Consider the following 22773-nt stretch of genomic DNA (forward strand, 5'->3'; position numbering starts at 1 on the left):
ATCATGTGCCCTCTCTTGCCTCCTTGGCTTGTGGGGTGTGGTAATTCCTGCTGCAGCCTCTTCTTTTCTGCAATGGCCTTGTTATGTGCTGTCCATGTAGCATCTTGCTACGCCGCCCTCTTGTTTCTTCCTTGCAGCAAATATCCTTCTCGTGCTTCTCCCACGATTCCCGGTGGGCATGCAGTGTGGCATTCGTTATCTGGCGTGTGCCAGGGCCCCACGACTGGGTCTATGCAACAACGTTGCCGTTGAACATAACACAGTACACTAGCATGTACTCCATGGAATCATGAAAAAGGGCGAAGGATCCCCTTCCATTTTTTTTTCCTGCGGTTACAAATGATCCGCTCCGCAGCTGACGGGGCGGCGTCGCCGTGTGGGTGGGCTGGTGGATGCGACGCTGGCCTTACGTTATTACCGTGTGTGTATTTGTGTTTTCTACCCGTCTTTGAATGGCAGATTATGCGCGGCCACACACACACACACACTCTACGGACACTCACACTCCCACACCCACACCCACAACATGCATATAGGGCTTGGTATAATACATGAAAGATGGGGCAAGAGAGTCGGTGGATGCCCGTACCACCTCGCTGTAAAAATTTCCACCTTCTACTATAGGGAGTAGGTCGATCAGGCTGCGAGTAGAGTAGAGCTTCCCGTGCTACGAGACACGCCTTCGGCGCCAGAGATGGCGTGGATGGTGTCAACTGGACCGTCATGTCGGCGTTGCATGGCTCCCTCGTTGCAGTTTGTACATATCGAGAACAACAAGTGCCTCGTGCGGGCAACGGGCGACAGAGATGACGCCAACTGTCACAATTTACAGCACGCCATCCATAGTGGAGGGCCTCACGGTCTCGGAAATTTTACGACAGTGTGAGAAAGGCATCTCTCACCGAAAATGCGCCTTTGCGCGAGTCCAATGTCGATAGGATACGTTTACGGTTGCCTGTTGGCTCAGCCTCCCACAACAGGATCCCGACGAATGGCGTAGCGTAGCCAAGGGTGGTTAAAGAAACGCCCAGAACAACACCCCAGAGCCGGGCACCGCGCCGCGACCCGGGGGTGGATGACAGGCATTGAAGGGCGCCTTGGCGAGCTCTGTGGTGTGTGGGGAGAATGGGCTCTGCGTGTCGAATGCTTGTGTATCACGTCAGCGTTTGACCCGTCTTTTTCCCTGATCCTAACGTGACATCCTTTTCTTATATGCCCCCCGGAAAATCCTCCGGCCAGCAATCCAGCCGAACTCCGACCTCAGAATCTGTGGGGGTGGGCTAGAAAGTCTGGGGAGGCCGATGCCAGCAGGTGGCCGCAGACACTAGAACGACAATATAGCGCCGTTTTTGTGTCCCGCGAAGTCTTATCAGACCGCCCGAATATTAACGCCATGGCCTATATCAGCAACTCTATCTAAACTTGGCAAGCCCGAGCTCTGTTCTCAGAACGTCGAGGGTTAGACCGTACGGTGGTCGCCATTCCTGGCAGGTCGGCTTGTGTGACATGGACATCTGGGACGCACCCCGGTTGGCTGGCTGGGATGCCCGTTTGTACTTAGGATAAACCGCTCGGGGGAGAGATTGTTCAACAGCAGTCGCCTATAGCGCCATCGAAGACGAGGCAGGCCGGACCAGTGTGGGTAAGATGGGGGTGCTGAGGCGCTGGTGGTGCCAATGTCATGTACGCACCATACGATGCACTCCAGCCGATCCCCTCACCGCAACTTCGGGTGACGGAGACGGCGCAGAGACGCGGCGGCTCGGGTTGTGGTTGGGCGGACCAATGCCTTGTCTTGTTGCGGGGTGATGTCGTCGGGCACACGTTCAGATCATCGATCTCCCTAGCGCTGGGGTGTTTCAAGGGCCAATGAGGATGGTGGGACGCCCCGCGGATCGCCGAGGAGCTGAGTTTCGGACGACCCGGCAGCTGCAAGCACATTTTGCTCGCACGTCTCGACGGTGCCACTTGCGTCGAGATTAAATCACTAATGCGAACCGCAAATGTTCTGTGAGGTGTGCCTTACTGATTGGTTAATGAGGCCCTCGTAGGAGTCGTCCTAAAGCAGGGTCGCGGTTTGTTCCGAGCGCTCCCGTCGGGCCACGGTCGGGTGCTTTGTTGATGGGATATTCTGGCGAAGCGGTGATGGGACGGAAAGATTACGTGTGTGGTGTACGAAGGTGCTGCGTGGATGGTTCCTCGCCCCGGTCTCTGGGGTCAAAGACCCCTGATGCAATCGTCTTCCCCGCAAAACGCCAGGCCAAGCATCCCAGGGCCTTGCTAACGCGATCGGGCATTCTGGGAGGCATCCTGTTCGTGGTTCTTTCCTCATCCAGAAGCCAGCGGTCCCATGATGAGACGAAACGAGGCTTCGTTCGGACGCTCACGGAGCAATTTTGAGCGCGTTTGCATGGAATGTGGGGGTTCTAGACGCCCTCGGTGGGGTCAGAACAACTGAGGATTGCTCAAAACCGGACCGGTGCAACGCTCTGAACCTGGGTACGAAGCCAATGGCAATGCGCTGCTGCGTTGCTTGTGTCTGGGCGCAGCGAGTTCCTGTTCCCATCGCCAATTCCTACCCCTTGGCGGCAGCTCGGGGGACCAGCGGAATGGGACGTCTGCCGGCTTCCCTTCCCGCCCTGGCTTATCTCCAAGCAGGATGCTATTCTTGGGGTGCCATCATATAGCATTCGGTCTGAACAAGGAAGCAATGGAAAATGGAACAAGCGATAAGCTGCGTTGGCGACGAGGTAGTTGCCTGTCTTGGCTTGCCTCGTGTGCGCTGCAGACTGACCCTGTCGTCTTCTACGTGTAGTGGACGCAGGACGTGCAGAGCAGAATCGCTGCACTGTTCGGATCTCCTGGGCTGATGGGGACCCCGCTGTGGAGAAGCCCCCCACGCCCCGTGGGGTTCTGAAGCTTAATGCCAACCCCGGCCAAGCCAGCTGGGCAAGAGCCGGGGTGCAACCCCACACTCGAAAGAAGGCGCTGGCAATGGTGTCCTGCCTCCGAGTCGCCCAAAATTGCAAGCCCCCAAAAAAGGGCGACCAAGGGCAAATCGCGGTGTGAGGTTTGTCTGGCCCTTGCTGCTCGTAACCGAGCGGGTTGGAGAAGGCGTCCGATACCTACGCCACAATCGAGAGCCACAACGGCAACTCTCTTGGTTCTGCAACTGGGAAGTGCGAATGCCGTACTGTGTATCGCACTGCTCTTCTCGGCCGCTTTTCTCGTGCTCCCGCGGCCCGCGTGACTCGGCGACCGAGCGCGATCAAGCAGACCCAGAAAATCGATTCGGTGGCACCGTTGTTTACCCAGATTCCTGCTCAACTCTTCGCGCCCTGGAATTGATGGCGACTCTGACATGACACGCAGGGTTGCTCGCCAGGCGGTGGCTGCCTGCTTCCGCGGTGTTGCGTTGCAGGAAGCGGCCCCCTCGCGCTGCAACAGTTGACGGGGCTTGGTCCCTCGGTGTGCGCATCATCGCCATGATATCACCTTCCCTAGCCGCTGTCAGCCAGCCATGGCATTCTTGGTTGAAACCGGCAACCCAGCCGTCATCGGGGCCCCGGCGCAGCACCAGAGCCCGGGGATCAGTCCGCTGTTGCAACCGTCGAGTCGCCATCGAGATAACGCCGTCCGGCCAACGACAGACGTGGCGTCGATACGCGCCATGATCAGGTGTCCGGTAGGTCGACCATTCGTCTCCGCCCTATGGACCTACTCGGACACGGGGGGACTGGCTCTCGACTGCCGGGTTATTTGCGTCTCCGGCCTCATTTGCTGCTTACGCAGCCGGACAACCTCGCGATTGCGCCTTCAAACGGTGTCATAGATTTCCCTGTCGATATGCCGGTGTTTATACGGCGGGGAATGGGGGCGCAATTGTGTTCATCCTATCAGTCATCTCGCCCCGACGAATGGGATGCTCACTTCGCGATCGAGTTTAGTGTGGGGGAAGTCGTGGTCGCCGAGGGTTTGATATTGATTGATTGATGACCTCGACCGGGAATCGTGCTTGCTGCGTGGACGCTTCTGCAACTCAGCGCCGCGCCGGGGTCCAAGGAACGGCCGGTTCAGGCTATATTGCATGACAGCTATTAGTTACCACTGACAGCCAACTTTGGGTGCTCATCACCGGCGCCAGCGTGAAGCAAATCTGCGAGAAGCGCTTGGGGTTCGGGGTACCAGCAATGCTCTAGAACGTCCAGGCCATCTTTCTTTTGCAGCGTCACTCGCGTCTTGGAGCGCTAGGTCAGCGGGACCGTTTACTAGCACTTTCACAAGCTCAAGTCGCCACCCGTCGAGATAGCCGCCGAAGACCAACACTTGCCCGGCATCTTGGTCTGCGTGACAGCGCCGAGCATGGCAAAGAACAACCAGGAAGAGGAGTGTGCGAGCACACTAGATGTTGTGCTCCCCACGGTACCAAGGTCGAGATATACCCCAAGCAGCAGCACGGTGCAGCCGCTCCGCGAATGTCCGCCTTGGAGTGCGGTTCGACTACGCGCCACAACCGTTGGCCGCCATCAGCCAGGTACGCTAGACCTAGAGAAACAACCCGATTCACGGCTGCATCTCGCGGCCGATCCGGCAGCCATCCGACCCAGCTCTTCCAGACGGAGCAACGACGAGGCCGATCAAAGATGTCAGCGTCTCTGAGGCAGGTACGGGAATTCTCCAAATCGACCAAGGGTAAACGGACAAGACCGGCTAGCGTAGACGCCAAGGAAGGCCCTTGTCGGGTCTTGCCAGCTGTATTGGCTACTCTCACGGGTAAAGCCTCTGCAACCGGAGAGCCGGGACGCAAGTTGCTGACCGATAAATTGCGCCGTCGAGCCCACTATTGATTCCTATCTCCCCGGCTCCAGCGCAATCTATTGCTTCTCATCCCCTTTTCACCTTTGTTTATCCCCTGTGACGTCAAGTCAGCGCGGATTCTTGGGATTACCATCGGGGGCTCGCTCTTGGTCCCCGACGTCCAAGCGGTCAAGCCCAACCGACAGTTGCCCCCGGATCCCCCCCCCCCGCGGGGAGGAGGGGTTTTATTTCCAGGGTATACGGGCACACTGGCTTCCCCCGGGGGTTGGTTGCTGTGCTGAGACATCAGGGTGCTCCATGGTGTGCGAGTTTCCGTCGCTTCCTCACCTGCCGCCTGGGGAAAATCTGCAGCAGCGGCACAATGCGCATGTAGGCGTCTCTTCTTGGGTGCTGGCCCCGCAGCCTGAATATTTCCCTTGTCCTGTCGCGCATGTGGTCTAGAACCCTTGCTCAGGGGAAGCGGGCATTTGTCTATCAGCATCGACGCACACTGGGGCGTCGAGTCAAAAAGGTGTGGGTCTAAACTCGCGGTTATCACGAAGGGCCCGATATTGCGGCTCAATCTACGACACATGTCTACTATGTATCCTTGTATCGCAATCGCGGGTGGGTGATTTCGACGTGTGTCGAGATTGGCCCTCCCCAAGTTGCGCGAGTCGAGTTGCTTCAGTAATATCGGTTCGACTTCACGTTTTGTCGCCCTCGTATTCGCCGCACCCGCCGCTGATGCAGGTGGCGATAGGGCCGTTCGGTCTACCTGCCGTGCAACCACCTCCGGAAGGCATCTCCATGCGGCTCCCCTAGATTCTACGACACTCGATAATCCTCTGCTCATATTAACCCCAATATCCGTTGGGGAAGCGCCCGAGTGAGGGGGGCCTGGCTGCGGAGAAGCGGATTGCTCCAGCAGACGCGTGCCGAGCGGTTTCGCATGGGTGTCAAGGTCTTAGCCAGCGCTGCCCGCATAGGCGAGGACGGCTCACGCCCCTTTTAGACGGCATGCATACACCGACTAGTAGTCGGTCAGCGGCTCCTTTTTGTCAGAGCGGGTCAGCCCGCTAGTTTGTTGCCCTCTAGCGCGCTCTCTAATTCAAGGGACAGGGTGGCGGGAGTGTGCAGGCATTTGCCTGTCACCCAGATCGGGCGATCGACTGGGACGCATGGTGGCTGTGGCTTAGAAAACCCCCTAGGAACTTGCCGTGGAATCTCGGACCGAGAGGGAATTTTCGGCTGGGCCAGTCAACTTGACCCGACCAGCAAGTTTTGCCTCGTCGACTCTTTATTTGCCCAGACGCTCAAGACTCAAGGACCTTTCACTCCAAGATACAGTTGCATGGAAGGATCGATTTGCTTCTGAACCCCGGACACCGCACAAAACGGGCCCAGCGCGAAACGGAGCGCTTCCCGCTCTGCCCGCCAGGGTATGCCCGCTTTCCGCGCGGGACGTGATGGTGATGGCGATAGATGGTGGTCGTGCTGCCGGTGGTGGTGATGGTGACGAAGAAGATGCAGGCGGACAGGTAGGTAAAGGGGTGTCCCGTGCCGGGGAACCCCCTTGGTGGTCGTTGTCTTGGATGTTTTATCGCCACCACCCTTACATACATATCTCAACGGTAGACCAGGATGGTTTGTTGTGGCGTCATAAGCGGATACGCAAGCAGATGCGCGCGCTAGAAACCCATAGTGAATCGGCATTACCTGCTGCTGGCGGTCTTCGGCAATCCTTGGTCTGGCATGTGCCGCTTTGTCGCCTTTTCACAGCTTTCATAACTTTCATCATCTGGGTTGGGTACGCGCCCAGCATTGGCGTACATACGTTGGTAAATAGACGGCATTACAGAACACTACACTCCTCCCGAATGTGCCATTCACTCCCTTCCTCCTGCCCTTGCTGCCAAGGCGCGGAAGATCATCCGTATGGCGGGACGAGTCTGCTTGTTTTGCTCTCGTCCACGGGAAGTTGAAATGTTTTCGGGGCTCAGGACTGTTGGGTTCCGGCCCGCGATGTCTTCATGCTCGTTTGAGTGTCTATCTCTTTACCTACCTACAGCGGTAGCTCTTGCGTATACCGGGCCGGAGCTTTCTGGAAGGGTTTCACTGCTGCACCGAGCGGAGCGGCGGGCTCTCCGCGTGTCATTATTGGTGGTGGTGGCTGGCTGGTCTGTGATGCCTATGGCCAAGGGCTATTGGAATATAGAGGCGGGATGGGGACGGGGTGGAACGGAGTCGACGATAGGTTGTCTATGTGATCGTGGAAAGGCAATCTCTGTGTAAAGGGGGCAGGAGAGTGAGTTGGGGGAGTGGCTTCGCGACCTGGACCCCTTCTGGAACCGCAGGATCCGAGATTCCTGTCGTCCCATGAAGACACAAGAATTGGTATCCTCGATTTACCATATTGTTCCCAAAGGAAAATTCCTGCTTCGCGTGCCCATGTCCGGGAGTGTTGATGACGAGGATGGAGGGTTCCCCTCACCTGTATCACCGTCTCCTTCCCCCCTGGTTCATCGCCGCGTTCCGTTGTAGTCGCGCGCCCCGAGCGGGATGGCGCTGTTACTGTGTGCGGTGCACAGCGCCACCCCTCCTCCGCCTGTCCTTGTCTTCTTCCATGGCATTCCACATCATTTGTGCACTCTAATTCGCGTTCGATTCATAGTAGCAGGGCTGGACTTGGGTCTGGACCCGGAACGGGGCGAGGACTCTGCTCTCCGCGGTGGAGCAATTCCGGGATTTGATATGCATGTCTCTGCGAAGGAGGGCTACGCTGGATCGCGTGCTTCGTTTCCTTCCGATTTCTTGATCGGCTTGCCTTCTGCCTGTCTTGTTGTAGCCGTGGTAGCAACATGTCACGGTTCGTGACGAGTGACTTGTGTCAGGTCACTGGTACAATCGACACATTTGACCAAGTCACCTTTCTGTGTTTTGATAACTCTGGGTGGCCTCGACTAGAAGAACGCCCCCCCGTCTTCGGGCCGAAGCGCGACAGTGATTTTTCTCGGCTCGGCTGGGAAGGTGTTTTGATTGACCTGCCCGGGAGGATTTGTGTTTTTTGTTGTTCATTACTGTTTCTCCGTCTGCCTGTTGCCACTGGAGTGTGTGATCAGCGGGTGTACTGTCCGGGACGGTGGCTCATTGACTCGGCAGTGAGACAGACAGATGGGTGGAATGAGGTGTTTGGAATTTGGATGGACGGCTCTCTCATCGGAGTGAAGGCCCCGGTTTGTTGTGATTCTCAGGGGGTTACTGGGTGGGGAGCCCCTGAGAAACCCCCCCATTGGAGGCCCTGCTACTGACCTTTCTCATGTCTGGCTCACTCTTTGCGCCATCAAAGCCTCACTACATGGCTGGAATTCATGGGTCGGAGGCTATCACGTCTCTCGTACGCCCCTCGTAGTTATTCTGAGAGATTTTTGTTGCATTCCCATGCTACAGAACACTGGCCAGCCAGCCATTGCCTATTGCCCATGGACTGAGCGTTCATCGGTCCATCCTACGCTGCATCCCTTGGACGACCGCACGGCCTTGCCATCACGGTGCCTACCGCGGACGTCTACCCTCTTTTACAAAGTGTTCATGCCTCGTAACTCGGGGGATTCGCAGGGATGACAGTGACAGCTCGCAGGAAGCTGAGAACTTCATACACAGCCTTGGTAATCTCGAGCCCCCTCTTCTTCCAGTCGCTCTCAGACCACAGGCCCTTCAACTGGTTATCGGAGATGACGGTGACAATGAAACGGATGTAGTGGTCCTCGACAGACCAGCCTTCCTTGCGTGGATGATACATCAGATACCGGGGGTCGCGCGAATTGAGGGTATCCTTGGCCCGCTGCGTCGTTTTGGTCTTGTCTGGCTCGGAGGCTTCTGAACGGCTGCTCAGGAAGTCCCGCACGAACTCATTCCATGACCCGCGTACGTAAACTCCATTCAGCCACCTGCTCAAGTGGTTAGATCGGGGCGGCTGGTCACGGAGCCAACATTGGGAAGCGCCTACTCGTAGAATTGACGAATATCTTTGAAGGGAAGCAGGTCGAGGATCAGACGTTCATGCTGCGAGGACAGCTGGACGGCGGCTACCGGGACTTGTGGTTGAGGACTGCCCATCATTGGGTGGTCGTGGCCGTGACGGGCAGATAGCAGTGGCTGTGAGCTTAACTCTGGTCTCGACTCGGCACCGCCCATAGACGGTTCAAAGACGCTTCTCTCTAAATCACGACCCGCTCTCCCGGGAGCGTAATCGAGTTGCCAAACGGCGGTTATGAACAGGAGGTTTTATGGTCAAGAGCTCTGCAGTATCCAGGGGGGAATAACGCGTTGGATGCCTCCGTTGGTGCCAGTGAAGAGGGGCAAAGCCACGCTGCGTCGTCAGCGCAAAGTAGGCAGGTAGCCGCTGAGCGCCAGGGCGCCGCATCACTGCAGACTCGCGCTTCCTGATCAAGGTTGGCGATAAGTGCTGGCGCACCCATCTCCCGCTCGATCGACTGCATGATTCGGTTTGTCCGGTGCGAATACAGACAGATCATGGGAGAGGATAATGGGAACCCAACTCGGCACACTGTGCAGTAGCGACATGGGCCGTGGGGCAGCCCCAGGCAATGCGGCGCGCACCAACGTGCATCTAGCACTGTACTCGGAGTGGGTCGCCGGTGCTCACAACGAACCACAGCAATGCCCTGGCCGGAATCTTATTCGTCAATCTCAGACGACGGCATTCAGACCTCACCCACCTTCATTTTCGCGTCAAGCCATCGTGGTCGTTCGGCCGGGCGATCTTCACTTGTCTCTCGTACATTTGCCCTGTTCTTATAGGTACTCACTCGCCAAACATCGGGGTATCTGACACGACGTTTTCCCGCTCGAGGGAGTGAGCGCACACTGCAAGGGCTTTAGTTCCAGGGCATGACGCTGCAGCAGAGTCCAGATCACCATCTCCTTGCTTCTTGTCGCCCCCGATTTCATCAATTTGGATAATCTGATTGGTATGTTTTTGCGTGGGTCTGTGTCTCGTTCGCCCGATAGATGAGTTCGTGGCCTTGATAAGCGGAGTGGATGAGAACCCGATCTTCGAACCGGCCCCAGTGCATGGACGTGTGCTAACTGCCGGAGTTCTCAGAAAACATGTCTGACGGGCCAGGGCCTCAGCCTAACGGCACCAGCGACGCCAACAAGGCCAGCGAGACCAGCAACGCCAGTCCCATCAACGAGACGGTAGTAGAAAAAAAAGGCCCTGTGGGAACTCGGCCATTCTCTTGGCTGTGAGTGCGCAGCAAATGCGACGTAAAGGATCAAGGCTCACAAGAACCTAGGGAGCCTCACCCCATCTTCGTCATCGCCCTGGTCGGCCCCGAAGAGACGCCGTTCGGCATCCAGAAAGACTTCCTATGCTCCAAGTCGACCTACTACAACAAGTACTTTGGCGAGAACCCCAACGAGGGCTCTCTGGAGAACCTCGTCAGACTGCCCGACACCGCGGTCGAGGTCTTCGCCTACGCCCAGAACTTCCTCTACACTGGACAGGTCTTCCCCGCCGTCGACAACCTCCCCACCTACGAGGTGCTCATTGGCGTCTGGAAGTTGGGTCATCAGCTGGGCATTGACGGGCTCTGCGATGCCACCCTCGAAGCCATGGCCGAGTGCCGACGCGTCACGCAACACATCCCCGCGACACCCCTTCTTGTCCAGGTCTGGAAGGACACCCCGGAGGGTTCTTCGATCCGCAAGCTTCTCCTCTCGTGGGCCGCCGAGTATATGAGATCGTCCGAGTCCCGAGCCGAGTTCGCCCGGTCATTGCCTCAGGAGGTGTTGAGCGAACTCGTAGTGGCGATGAGCTCGCTGGACAGTCCGCCTATCATCCCGCTCGATGGCGGGGCTGTGGCGCCTGCTGCGCCCGCATCTGGTGCCCAGCGTCGTGCTGCTGAACCGGACGAGATCGAAGGACGCCCGGCCAAGAAACGGCGTGCATCAGATGCAGGGATGAACGGGGCCTCGCCGGCCGGCGTGCAGCCTCTGGCCCGGAAGCAGGGACCCAGGGTGTCACTCCCGTCGTCGAAGCCCGCGTCCAAGCCAGGTCCTAAACGAAGATCCAGTGCAGCCGTCGTGGGGAGCCAGCACTTCTCCACCAACCAGAAGCTCAACTTCTGCGCAGACCTACTGACACGAATGCTTTCCGGTCCAGGCAAGTCCCCCCTTTCCCCAATCCGCCGTACCATCACGACGCACGTCACTAACGTCGACCGGCACAGGTTTCTGGACACGCGTCGTCGGCCCCTTCAAAGACCCGGTCGACCCGGAACGCGACGGCGTGCCCGATTACTTCGAGGTGGTCAAGAAGCCGATGGACCTGAGCACCATGAAGGCCAAGATGGACCGGCGCGAGTATGCCGATGAGGCCGAGTTCCTGGCCGACATGAACCAGATCTTCACCAACTGCTACACCTACTGGAACGAGCAGGACCCAATGTGGGCCGCGTGCGAGAAGCTGCAAAAGTCGTTTGAGGATAAGTTCAACCAGATGAACAAGTGGATTGCCAAGATGGAGGGGGAGGAGGGGAACTAATGTCGATCTGGTGGAGCTGTTATTGTTAGCATGGAGTTTGATGGAGCGCGCTTGTTCTATCTTGCTTTTCGGCGGGCGGCCGGGAAGTTCAATTTTTTTTTTTTTTTTTTTTTTTTTTATACGTGATTGGAGGGCTTATTGATACCGTACCCTCCTTGTTTTGCCTGGCAGGAAAGGGACAAAGGTTGGTGTTGCGGCCTGGGACAGCGATAGGGAAACAGATTGTAAGATCACAGTGTTGTATACTAAGGCTTGGTGGGTGGTAATACCCTTGGGATCACAGGGTCTTGGTAGATAATGGACTAATCATGGCACTAGAGGATCCCTATATGCAACAGACACGCATCTTTTTCCCCATACAGCCTCGTAACTCAAGGGGTCATCAACTCCACTTGACACCGAACAGCCTGAAACCCTTCTGCTCTCCGCCTTGGGCGCGCGGGGCGTCGTCATTCTCGAGGTATATCCTCTGATGGCCTTTCACGTCAACAAAGAAATACTTGTATTGGTATTCGCCCTGCCCGGCGCGTCTGACGAGGTGCATGTTGACCCGCCCTGTGCCTCTCGGCCCTTGGACCTGAAGTAGCCGTCAGCAAGCCTTCTCAGGCAAAACCCATCTCGGCCACTCACGTTGAAATGAATCATCATGTGCTCGTTCCCCTGCCCATCTTTGGTCACGGTCGAGCTAGACGCATCGAATCTTAGCACCTCCCGCACGGTCCATCCGGGTAGAAAACATACGCAATTGGCCTCGCCCGCCGCCACTTGTTGTGCGTCTCCTCGCCAAACGCTGTGATGTGCTTGCCGTCGCCCAGCAGCTCCAGGCACCGCGGGTCCTTGCGGATGCGGTCCACGGCCCGGTTAAAGTAGGTCGTCTTGCTGTCGGACGAGAAGACCTCAGAGTAGAGGAAGTAGCCGACGCCGCCCTGTTCCACGCCGGCCATCTTGATCAGAAACAACAGTCCCGTGTAGTGTGTGGGGGGGGGGGGGGGGTTTGTATGGGACGACACACCGTCAGCGCCACGCCCAGGATGACCATGCCGAAGTTGAAGGTTTGCTGCGCTGCACGGGCCGTCTTCTCGCCGGCCGAGAGTTCGGTCCACGGGACGTGGCCATCGTCGTTGAAGGGGGTGACGGCTCGTCGGCGCGTCTCGGCGGACGAGGCTTGGTGCTTGTGACGTGTGCCATGTCCCCCGGGTTGATGGTGGCGGGGGATGAAGGCGGGCCGGAGCGAGCGCGTTGTGCTGGATTGCAATGTGGTACGGAGCCGGAGCCCCGAGGCCGTGACTCGATTCATCATGGCGGCTTGGGAGTACCCATCGCGTGCCGGCTTGCTAGACCGGTGCCGTTGAAATGCGTGTTTGGGAATTGTTTCCTCTCGAAGCTTGCGGTGGAGCTCGACCCAAGCTTCGGTCAAGCCCGCTAAGATGCCGGGCCGGCAATTTCTCGGGTGGGGAGTTTTCGAGTTTGCCGTGGGGCAGTTGGGACTAACACAGATCAGGCTTAGCGCGCTGGCTTGATGCCACATGGAAGGCTTCCTGGGCAGCGAAATTGTGGCACCTCTCTCCTGAAACGGCCGATTTGGCAATCGACAACGCTCATCTCTCATCGTCTCCCCGTTTCGCCCTCTCCCGCAACATCGACGGATCGCACGGCGCATTCCAACCCTTCCCCCCAACCCCCGGGCCAGCAACGGACAAGAATTGGCCAACATGAGCGGCCTGGCTTCGAAGCAGCAGTCGCTCAAGATCTTTGAGAAGCTCAAGTCGAAGCCGGCCAACAAGGCAAGACTTCGCAGCCAGATCCGTGCTACGCCGCCGAGCGCATTCATCGTGCTGACTGCCGCTTGCGCCAACAGATCTGCTTCGACTGCGGCCAGAAGAATCCCACCTGGACCTCTGTTCCGTTCGGCATCTACCTCTGTCTCGACTGCTCCGCGAACCACCGCAACCTCGGCGTCCACATCTCCTTTGTTCGGTCTACCAACCTCGACCGTACGTCCCCCGTGTGCCTCGCGCCCCGTGCGCGGCCCCTCTGACGGCTAGCTAACTATCCGGCCCCTTGCAGAATGGCAATGGGACCAACTGCGCGTCATGAAGGTGGGCGGCAATGAGTCGGCCACCAAGTTCTTCCAGTCCAACGGCGGCTCGGCCGCGCTGAACAGCAAGGATCCCAAGACGAAGTACACGTCGGCCGCCGCGACCAAGTACAAGGAGGAGCTCAAGAAGAGAGCCGCCAGGGACGCCAAAGAGTACGTGCGCCCGTTCACAACGACAATCAGCACATGTGCGCTAACAGCTCAGGTTCCCCGAGGAGGTAGTCATCACCGAGGGAGGTGAGGCCGCCGAAGGGGGGGACACGCCGGCCGAGGAGGAGGACGACTTTTTCTCGTCGTGGAGCAGACCCGCCGTCAAGAAGCTGAGCCCGCCCAGCTCGCGGACCGCCACCCCCCCCGTCGTCGGCCGCACGCCGTCGCCCTTCCTAAACGCGCAGAACGGCAAGGACGCCGCACGCGCGCCCTCACCGCTCACCAAGGGTGGCGATAGCGAGTCAAAACCAGCCGCCAGCCGCATTACCACCTCGGCCGCGCTCAGGACGTCAACGACGGGCCCACGCAAAGCCAACATCTTAGGCGCCAAAAAGGTGTCCAACAAGTTGGGTGCCAAGAAGCTCGGCGGCGCCGGTGGCGGCGGCGGCGACGTGGTCATTGACTTTGACGAGGCCGAGAAGAAGGCAAAGGAAGAAGCCGAGCGCATCGAGAAGCTCGGGTATGACCCCGATGCCGAGGAGGAAGCCCCGGCCAAGACAAACGCCGCCAAGTCCGACTCGAGCGCCGCCATCCTCTCGCCGACCCCGGTCAGCCCTGCCGCCCGCGGCGGCTACGGATCCTCACACGTGCGCGAGAAGTCTGCGGCTGAGGTGGAGCGTCTCGGCATGGGCATCGGCCGGCTGGGATTTGGGCAGGTGGGCAGCAAGCAGGCAGCGCAGAAGGCCGCGGCCGGCGGATTCGGCTCAGTCGGGCCGATCAAAGCGTCCGCCGCCGGTACGTTCCCCCCCCCCCCCCCCCCCCCCTTTTTTTTTTTTTTTTCCCCTTTCTTTCTTTCTTCCTTTTTGGCCCAACCAACTAATCCACCCGTGGAACAGACGACGAAGAAAGCTACGCGCGCAAGAAGTTTGGCAATCAAAAGGCCATCTCGTCGGACGAGTTCTTTGGCAAAGGCATGTTTGATGCGTCGGCCCAGAGCGAGGCCAAGACGCGCCTGCAAGGCTTCGAGGGCGCTCAGGCCATCTCGAGCAACGCCTACTTTGGCCGCCCCGAGACGGACGAGGCCCCGGCCATGGAGGACTACGGCGATCTCGAGTCGGCCGCCAAAGACTTCGTTAGGCGTTTTGGCATCACGGCGGCCGACGACCTCGAGAACCTGACGCATTTGCTGGGCGAGGGCGCCGGGAGGCTGCAAGGGGCTATTCGCGCCTATTTGGGGAGCTGAGGGACGGGTCCTGAAGATGTGCGAGGCGGATGGGGTATGGTTTAGTAGTAGTAGGATGCGAAGCAAGCATGCATGTTCTGTGTCGTCGGCGTGATTTATTCTGGGGTAGGTTCGGGGGACTTTGGAAGGGAGGTTGGTAAACTCGTGTTTAGAGAATGAGACTCGTTTTTCTTTTTCCTGGTTAACTAGTTGGCGTTTCGCAGGTGGGTTGGCTAGCCGTGCTGAGCTGCGAGCGGAGGAAGCATGCCTGTGTCGTCCGATCTCTTCTGCTTCCCAGTCTCTCGAGCGACTCCCCCGGCACATCCGCAGCTAGCGCGCCTATGCAGCAGGCGCCGTGGGTTACTCCCGCGCCGCTATTGTTCTTCAGGACGTCAAGTCAGGGCCACTGGCATGGTAATTCTCCGGCCGAGGTCAGACACGGTATCATTGCGGCTCCTTTGCCAGCGGTCCTGGTGAACGGTGACGTGATGCCAGTGGCCGCTACAGTTTCCCATGGCATCAGAAGCAACGTGATATACCACTCCGGGATCTTGTCCAAGACGGCAGCGGTTGAGTCAAACGAAACGTCGCATCGCCGGCCCGTGGACGGTCGTGGATAATGCAGGATAAGGCCGTAATGAATCCCGTGGTTCGTACAGCGAGACGCGTTCGGCAAGAGTATAACACGAACGCAAAGCAACGCACTCGGCCCGGAAAGGAAAGGAGAGTCAACGGCGGAAATATCCATAGATGAAAAAGAGAGCAAGCGAGCAATCCACTTTAGCGATCATTTTCTCTATATCCTAGCCTATCTTATCTGCACGCCGACCTCCTGCTTGACCGTCTCGACGGCGAAAAACCTTCCCTTCCCCTCCCTCTGCGCCCTCACATGCCTCTCCAGCCTCCGCGCATGGCTCACAACGCCCCAGTACCTCTCCGTCTCCGCTACCCCGGCATCCTGGGGGAGCCTGTAGCCGGGGTACATCACCACCTTCTCAATCTTGCCCCAGGCCCTGGCCCAATCGACCGCGTCCCGCTCATCCTCAGCCCCACCCCCACCCCCTTCGCCGATGCTAGCCCTCGCCCAGAGCGCGGGCGCCCACGCCGCGCACCCCGTCACGTCGAGGTACTCGAGGCCGTAGAGGCTCCGGCTCAGCCTCCTAAGCACGAGCACGGCCTCGGCCCAGTCGTTGTCCAGCGAGTGGCTGTAAGGTCCCGTCCCGCCGTACTGGACCGTGCGGCCCGTCTGCGGGGAGACCACGGTGGCGAGCTTGGCGTTGGGCGTGAGCGTCGGTTCGGGCCAGAACGCGAGGCTCAGGTGCGTCAGGTTGGGGAGATGGGTGGCGAAGCTGAGGAGATGCTTCCACGACGGAAGAGAGGACGGCGCTAGGTCTGGGTCGAGGGCGAGGGAGAGGTGGGTCAGGTTTGGGAGGAGCGGGAGGGGGACCGAGGGGGTCGGGTTGTTGTTGTCGTCGGCGTCGTCGTCCGGGACCGAGTCCCAAGAGTCGAGAGGGGCCGCTGCGGAGTTGGATTGTGGCGGGAAGAGGAGGTCCGAGAGCTCCCGCAGGCGGAGCGAGCGGCCGAGGGAGTTAGACAGGTCGAGGTAGCGGAAGGAGCCGTTCGCTATGCTGGGGGGGATCTGGGGGTACGCTTCGTCTTGGTCGGAGGGGTCTATGTCTGGCGGCGGGAGGAGCACGGCTTGGAGATCGCCGAGGGACACGCCGTCGCGGGTGTACACCACGAGGTAGCGGAGCAGGGCGACTCGGAGGTGGGTGGGGAGGTCGTAGAGATAGTACCGGCAGTATGATCGCTGCCACTCCCAGTCGAGGGCGAACCGGCGGAGGACCATGTCGACCAGACTCCCGCTCCCGGGGAGGTCCATCCCCGGCAACGGCCGCTGCTCATAGTCCTTTGTTTTGACGGGGCTGCATGGACTGCTGCGGCTGCGGCTGCCGCCGCCGCCTGCGCTGCCTGGGCCCGAAAGCCAGCTTCGTGGCGGCGCCGGGCCAGGCGGGAGTCTAACACCGCCAGGGCCAATCCGGACGGGGCGGGGCGGTCGGGGCCCGGGCGTCTCGGGCAGCTGGAGGATCTGGCGGATGGCGGGCGGGACCGTCGGGCGGACCACGTCGGGCGCCTGCTGCTGCCCGCTGGCGCTCAGGCCGGCGCGCCGGAGGTCGGCGAGCAGCTGGTTGACTCCACGGCCATGCGATTGGTCGTCTGCGGCGCTAGGGTTAGCGAAGGTGCACATGTAACGACAAAGTCCGCGGGTACAGAGCGGTGCCGGGTGATGTTACCGTGGTGGGGGTTGGCTCTGCTGCTGAGCGACGCTGGGGCGGTCGACTGCGGCTTGGAGTACTTGTTCTGGTGTCTCTTCTTGGGCATGACCCTGGCGTCGGGTCCTTCTCCGTCTCGTCTTTTCCTCTTCCTTCCCTTGTTGCTTTCGCCAGTCTCGAGGTTGCAACCGGGACTGGAGCCTTTTCACTCTATGTGCGGTCCCTTCGGGTGGTTCAGATCGGGGGCAAAGCGCACGACCACGTCAGAGAGCTGCAGCTCGAACTCACTCGCTCGCTCGTTCGGCTGCCTGGGAGGGATGCCGCAGCGCCGCTTCCTGTGAGCAACTCGGCACGCTGTTGGGCTCCGCAGTTGCTGCTTGGCGGCTGCCGGTCCCACCGTACGTCATGCGGCGGTCTCGGGGCAAATGCAGCTGCTGCCCCGTCAGAAAGTATGTGTCACGGCACATCATCAGTAGTCATCTTCCGTTTGAAACGGGATGCATCCGCCACCCGCATGTGGAGACGGGTGGGGTGGCGGCGTGGAACGTCCAGAAACCGTTGGTCAGTGCGCTGATAGTGACGGACCACCCGTCACACTCTGGCGCGCACAGAGACAAATAGCGGGTGTCCAAAGAACGCTGGGGCTGACCAGTACAGTACACAGACCCACCGAACGAGACTTGGGCGCTGGCTGGCTTCCATACGAAGAAACTGACATCCGCTCCCATCACACGCGTAGACACACAGAGCACTGGCAAGCACCGGGTCATCCCGGAGGCAGGAACACGCGGTAGCACGCACAAGACAGGAGAGATGAGCCCAACTACGCCTCCCCATTGGATATCTGGGCTCCGTCTACAAGCGCATCGCTCTTGCCGCCGTCCTACCCACCAGCTGCGCCTCTGCTCCTCAGGCTTTCCGTACCCGCGCCCGAATGGGTCGGGAATCTGACCGAGCTAGGTCGCGGTCTGCATCGGGCAGGGACACAGCCGATCCAGCCAGTGTTGGGTGCGACGCAGCAGTCTCCCTGGTTGCAGTACCCAGGGCCCATTTTTCTTTACCATGAGTTCGCCGTGTCCGACGGCCTTTCCGTATACGGCAAGCTACGCTGCTGTGTGATCAGGTGTCAACATGCGAATAGGGTGTACATCCGGGGCTGGTGAAGCACACCAAACGCCAAAGCACGCATGGTGCGTAGCGCTGCTATTCTTGGCTTCCTTTGTCAGAGAATCCATCATCCGCTCGAGAATCGGATACCGTCGTCAGGCCCAGGTGTCTGTTCCCCTGGCCCGCTCGGTGCCGAGCCGTCTCGTTCTCTAGCCGTCCCTTGGCTCCTTTTCTCGCGATGCCTGAGCACCGACACCAGAGCTTCTCAATGTCTGCAAGGCTCTATGCCGTGACTGCCGTCCACAACGTTACTTCTGACGTCTCTGACGCCCATGTTCTGCGGAACGATGCTGAAGCCTCCCCAGGCCAGGAGAGCGTCAGTTGGGTGCAACTGTGGCGTCTCGACGAGACAAGAATCATTTCCCTGTCCGACCTGCGCCACGCGGCAGACGAGGACAATCAAGATCGCCCAACTGTCTGTGGATTGCGAGCCAACTGCTGCCCCAGCACCTGCCCCCTTCAAAAGTCAGGCCGTCGGCGCCTGGCCGCGCGCCCTGCCAGCCACAGCCAACCTCCGCCCTGTTGTGAAGCCAAAGGCCCTTACGGCGCACGCCAGCAGCCGAAGCTAACTCTCAAAGCTTGTGCCACACACCATGGTGCGGACGGGGACGGTCTGAGAGGGGTTGGTCGCCTTCTGGGTGTCTTGTATCGCGCCACCCCTAGGTGCGCTTCCGCACGCTACAGCGTTGTATAACAGACAATCCGGGCGCCCCAACAGCCAGTCGCTGCCCCCAACCCGGCACCCTTGCCTCCGTATCGCATTGCCCGTAAAGCTCCGCCCGAGATGAGCCACATATCTGGTCAAGCTGAGGGGTGGCCTGGAGAGGGGTGTATTCCGACGCTCCAATATCCGGGGGGCTGCATTGAATCGCGGTGAGGGGTTGTATCCTGGTCACAACGTGAGGCGCAACGCCATGTAATGGATCGTTTCGGCACCGCTAAGGGCTTGGTGGTAAAGGAGGCGGTCATTCCTGCCGTGACGGTCGAGTTAGGCCGAGAAAAATCCTAAGAGGGCCTGATTTGGAAGCGATTAGCGACAGATTCGGAAACTCAGGTTGAACAGGATCCTACAGCGAGGGGAGTGAGGGTAGTTTGAGCAACTTAGCTCGGCCCTGATCTGGCTAAAGGGTGTCGGAAACGTGCAAAGCTGTGTAGCGATGGTGGCTACTCCCGGGGAATCGGTTTCCAGCTTCCCGAGACCCCCGAGACTTCCCTCTCCCCGTGAATTTGCGCGCTGGCGGCGTGTGGGATCGCAGCTGGCTGGGGGCGTTCGTTACTTGTGCGACACCACGTTTGTCTACCTTTTACGTCGGACTGTGCCCGCACCTCTCACAGGAAGCCTCGCCGGATATAGATATCGGTGGCGACGTTATCCATTGATAGCCCTGCCCTCCAGCGGCTACGTTTCGATTGAGGTGAAAGATGGATGTCGCCCATAACGACTAGAGTCTAAGCTTCCAGCAGGCCGTCAGAGCCGAGCACTTGGTGTAACCACTGCTACCCTATGACCTGATTGGCTGTTGTTTGGTTTCCTCGGAACTTAACCGAACTTGACTGACCGACCAGGGAGGAGGCGGAGAGGCACATCTGTGCATCAGCAAACACAGTCATACGGTGTCATTATCTAGCGTATCGGCCTCACTCCATGCCACCCTAGAGGTTGTATAAAATTCAGTGGTCATCTAAAGAATCGAGGGTGCTGCTAGGATTCCGCATGTTTTGGGCCCCGAGAGCTGACGCACAAGTCCGGGCAAGGTTAACGGGCTCCACGCGTCAATGATCCCGTCATTGATCTGTGGGCATGCTCGACCATAAGGTAGATACGGACGGCGTAAAGGCACGCATACGCCAAAAGAAGCATTGATGTGTCCCGGTAGCAACTTCGCGGTCAGCGCATCGACGTCGACATCAACACCGGAATTAGAGGCAGGCTTGACAAGGCTCGAGCGAGCCGAACCCAGCCTCCTACATAGAGATTGCCTCGACGAGGCCCAGGTAGGCTCGAAATTAGCGTCAGAACCAACCCACCATCGGTCCCTGGAGATCTGGCCCGACCTGGTAAGAAGACCGAAGCGCACAGCACTGACCCCTGGGACCCCGGTTTGGGGGGGGGGGGGGAAACAATGTGGGAGGATCCCCAACCCCCAGGCATAACTGACGGCGAAGGCCGTCCGACACATGGTTGCTGCCCAGTGTTTCCGTCGCCGGCTTTGAGCTGGCGGGTGCGCCTAGTAACGATCTTTCACCCGCCTCAAGCCCGTACCGGGTGACGGTGCATGGGGCCGATCAGTATCTCCCGTCTCGGACAGGTACCTGCTCGTACTGCGCTGTCTAGGGGGTCCTTCAGATGCAACGGCCCACTGCGAGGCTTCCCTCGATTCGGGAGGTCGAGCGGCCACACTATCCGCGTCTGCAAAACAAGCATGGCGACAGCAAGGGTATCCGGTTCTATGCGGAGACGCGGTCGTCAAGCGCGGAAGATAAAATCCAGCAGAAGAAACAGGTCGGGCAGCAAAGGCGCAACCGAGGGTGTGAATTCCGCAACCCGTCGGATGCCGAGCGACCATAGGCAAGCCACGGCGCCCAGGGCATCTACGCCAGGAAGGCAGGCTCAGAAGCGTGCGTGCCTTAGAACCGCGCATGCCGAGACAACAGCAGCAGTGGCTTGACTGGAACAGCAGACCGATAATTGAGCAGGAGCCGTGGGCACCCACTCTTGCGGAGATGCGAGATTGGAGATGCTTAGTGCCTGACAAAGGCCGGCGAGCCGCGCTATGCATTCGCTAGCGGCAATGTCGATGAGATGGTGTGCTCAGTTCTCGCACGTATGGCCGGCCTCGTCGACGGGGGAGCCGGTCGGGTGCGGAGCAAGCACTCGACAGGCTTGCCAAGGCACCTACTCGGCTAGAGCAGCCCGAATGTCGGCAGCGTTGCCGTGTTCTGGACCGCCGGTGGTCATAACGAAGAGAGAGAGGGAGAGAGTGAGTTTCAGTCGCGCTGCAGGAGCCATTTCTGGGCCGCTATCTGGCTCGCTCTTCACACCCTTGGGGGTTGAGTTGCATCCCACCAATCGTCTCCCCGGAGATACAGATTGATCCCGCCAGCCCGACTCTGCTGTGACGTGGTAGCCGCTGAAGTCGACGATGGGCCTCAGTACGGGACTGCCCCCGACGTCAAGCCGCCCACCGATGAGGATCGGTCGCCGCTTCTTTCCGCAAGGCTTGCCTGTACCTAGGAAGCGGGCAACGATGCGGTCGAGCGGGCGGGTCGATTTCCAGGAAGCTCGCCGGAAGGGTGCCGTCTCGAGGCGGGCCCGGGAACCTGGGAGCGCGGGTGTTACGGCGAGCATGGGAGAGGTACGCAGAGGCAGGGAGTAGGTGGGCAGACAGGGGCGGTTGGTGCGGGCTGGTGTGAGTGTTGGACATGGCGCAGGTCAACCCCATGCATAGATTTGAGCGTGCTGTATGTAGGGTTGATAGGGACCTCGACTGCGGCGGCCGGCAAGCATTCTTCTTTCTGAGCCCGTAATTGCATGATGGCTGCGTGACGGCACGACCCCCCTTTCCGCTTCCAACTTGTGCAGGACTGAAAATGCGAAACTGAGAGGCAGCGAGTGGGGGAGTTTGTCGATGGTCGAAGTGGGGCGCCGTCTACACTGCTCTAGTATGGTGTAGAGACTCCGCAAACCGATCGTTCCTACCCTAGCGCTGCAGTGGTGCTGTTGCACCTCGAAGCCCACCCTGGCCCACCATGATCCACCGCGGTCCACTTGTGATCCACCCCATGCTCCACAACGCGCCGCCCAAACAACAAACTGGTGGAAAGAGCTTGGCGTCTTGATCTCCGCTCCAGCCCGACTCCAACCCCAAACGGGCGTGGAAAGCGCTAGCATGCGACCGAAGACACTTGAGGACGACTTCGGGACCGGCAGTGATCACATTGCAGCAAAGTCCGGGTTGCAGGGATGCCGTTGCTATCTTCGGGTTCATTTCCCGCCCTCTTCGCCATCGCCTCGCTTGCCCTGAAGTGCCACCCGGGGATTTCGCTGGCATCTCTTCCGAACCCGCTTGGCCCAGATCCCCTCTGGGTCGCGCTGCTATAGACAACTCGACGGGTGTCCTGGGAGGCTTGTCAATGCCTCTGCTTGGCGTCCCTTCGCAGCCGGCAGCTGTGTGCGGCGATGGGCAGATGTCGCGGATGGGTTCATGCAAGATACGAGCACTGATTGACAGGCCGCTGAAGGGTGGAACAACGCTGCTTGACCCCAGATAGCCTCATGGCTCGGTCTGCCGGCGTTGCTCAGAGAGACCCTGAGTCCTGCGGAGAGCTGGGAGACGAGATGAGATGTCACATGGCACAAGATCTGGGAACCGCAGCGAGATGTGGTTAGTATGGAGGCGCCCACCGTGTCGCAGTCGCTTTGCGCCCAACGGCCGCGGCAGCGGTCCGACGACCGAACGAGACTTGCAGACTAGCAGGTACGGCAGCTTGTGGT

The 22773-nt window shown here is 59.3% G+C and overlaps 5 protein-coding genes across 5 annotated transcripts; 2 read left to right on the forward strand and 3 right to left on the reverse strand.

The window, feature by feature from the left end:
* Positions 1-8386: 8386 nt before the first annotated feature.
* MFIFM68171_06855 (uncharacterized protein) lies at positions 8387-8916 on the reverse strand (the record flags this gene model as incomplete). Its single annotated transcript, XM_071062275.1, has 2 exons — positions 8387-8747; positions 8807-8916. 2 exons carry the CDS (start codon positions 8914-8916, stop codon positions 8387-8389), a joined length of 471 nt encoding a protein of 156 aa, XP_070918376.1.
* Positions 8917-9930: 1014 nt separating this feature from the next.
* On the forward strand, positions 9931-11368 carry MFIFM68171_06856 (Bromodomain protein-1; the record flags this gene model as incomplete). Its single annotated transcript, XM_071062276.1, has 3 exons — positions 9931-10067; positions 10119-10987; positions 11055-11368. The coding sequence occupies 3 exons, from the start codon at positions 9931-9933 to the stop codon at positions 11366-11368; spliced, it is 1320 nt and encodes a 439-aa protein (XP_070918377.1).
* A 382-nt stretch (positions 11369-11750) lies between these two features.
* TIM21 (mitochondrial import inner membrane translocase subunit tim21) lies at positions 11751-12668 on the reverse strand (the record flags this gene model as incomplete). The annotated part of the gene is made up of 4 exons (XM_071062277.1): positions 11751-11945; positions 11999-12053; positions 12110-12294; positions 12381-12668. 4 exons carry the CDS (start codon positions 12666-12668, stop codon positions 11751-11753), a joined length of 723 nt encoding a protein of 240 aa, XP_070918378.1.
* A 412-nt stretch (positions 12669-13080) lies between these two features.
* Positions 13081-14859, forward strand: GLO3 (ADP-ribosylation factor GTPase activating protein, ER-Golgi transport; the record flags this gene model as incomplete). The annotated part of the gene is made up of 5 exons (XM_071062278.1): positions 13081-13152; positions 13227-13362; positions 13436-13619; positions 13672-14411; positions 14513-14859. 5 exons carry the CDS (start codon positions 13081-13083, stop codon positions 14857-14859), a joined length of 1479 nt encoding a protein of 492 aa, XP_070918379.1.
* Positions 14860-15646: 787 nt separating this feature from the next.
* MFIFM68171_06859 (Tafazzin) lies at positions 15647-17220 on the reverse strand (the record flags this gene model as incomplete). Its single annotated transcript, XM_071062279.1, has 2 exons — positions 15647-17031; positions 17085-17220. 2 exons carry the CDS (start codon positions 17218-17220, stop codon positions 15647-15649), a joined length of 1521 nt encoding a protein of 506 aa, XP_070918380.1.
* Positions 17221-22773: the final 5553 nt, after the last annotated feature.

This window comes from Madurella fahalii, assembly GCF_045866475.1.
Source record: "Madurella fahalii IFM 68171 DNA, scaffold_3, whole genome shotgun sequence".
NCBI lineage: Eukaryota > Fungi > Ascomycota > Sordariomycetes > Sordariales > Madurella > Madurella fahalii.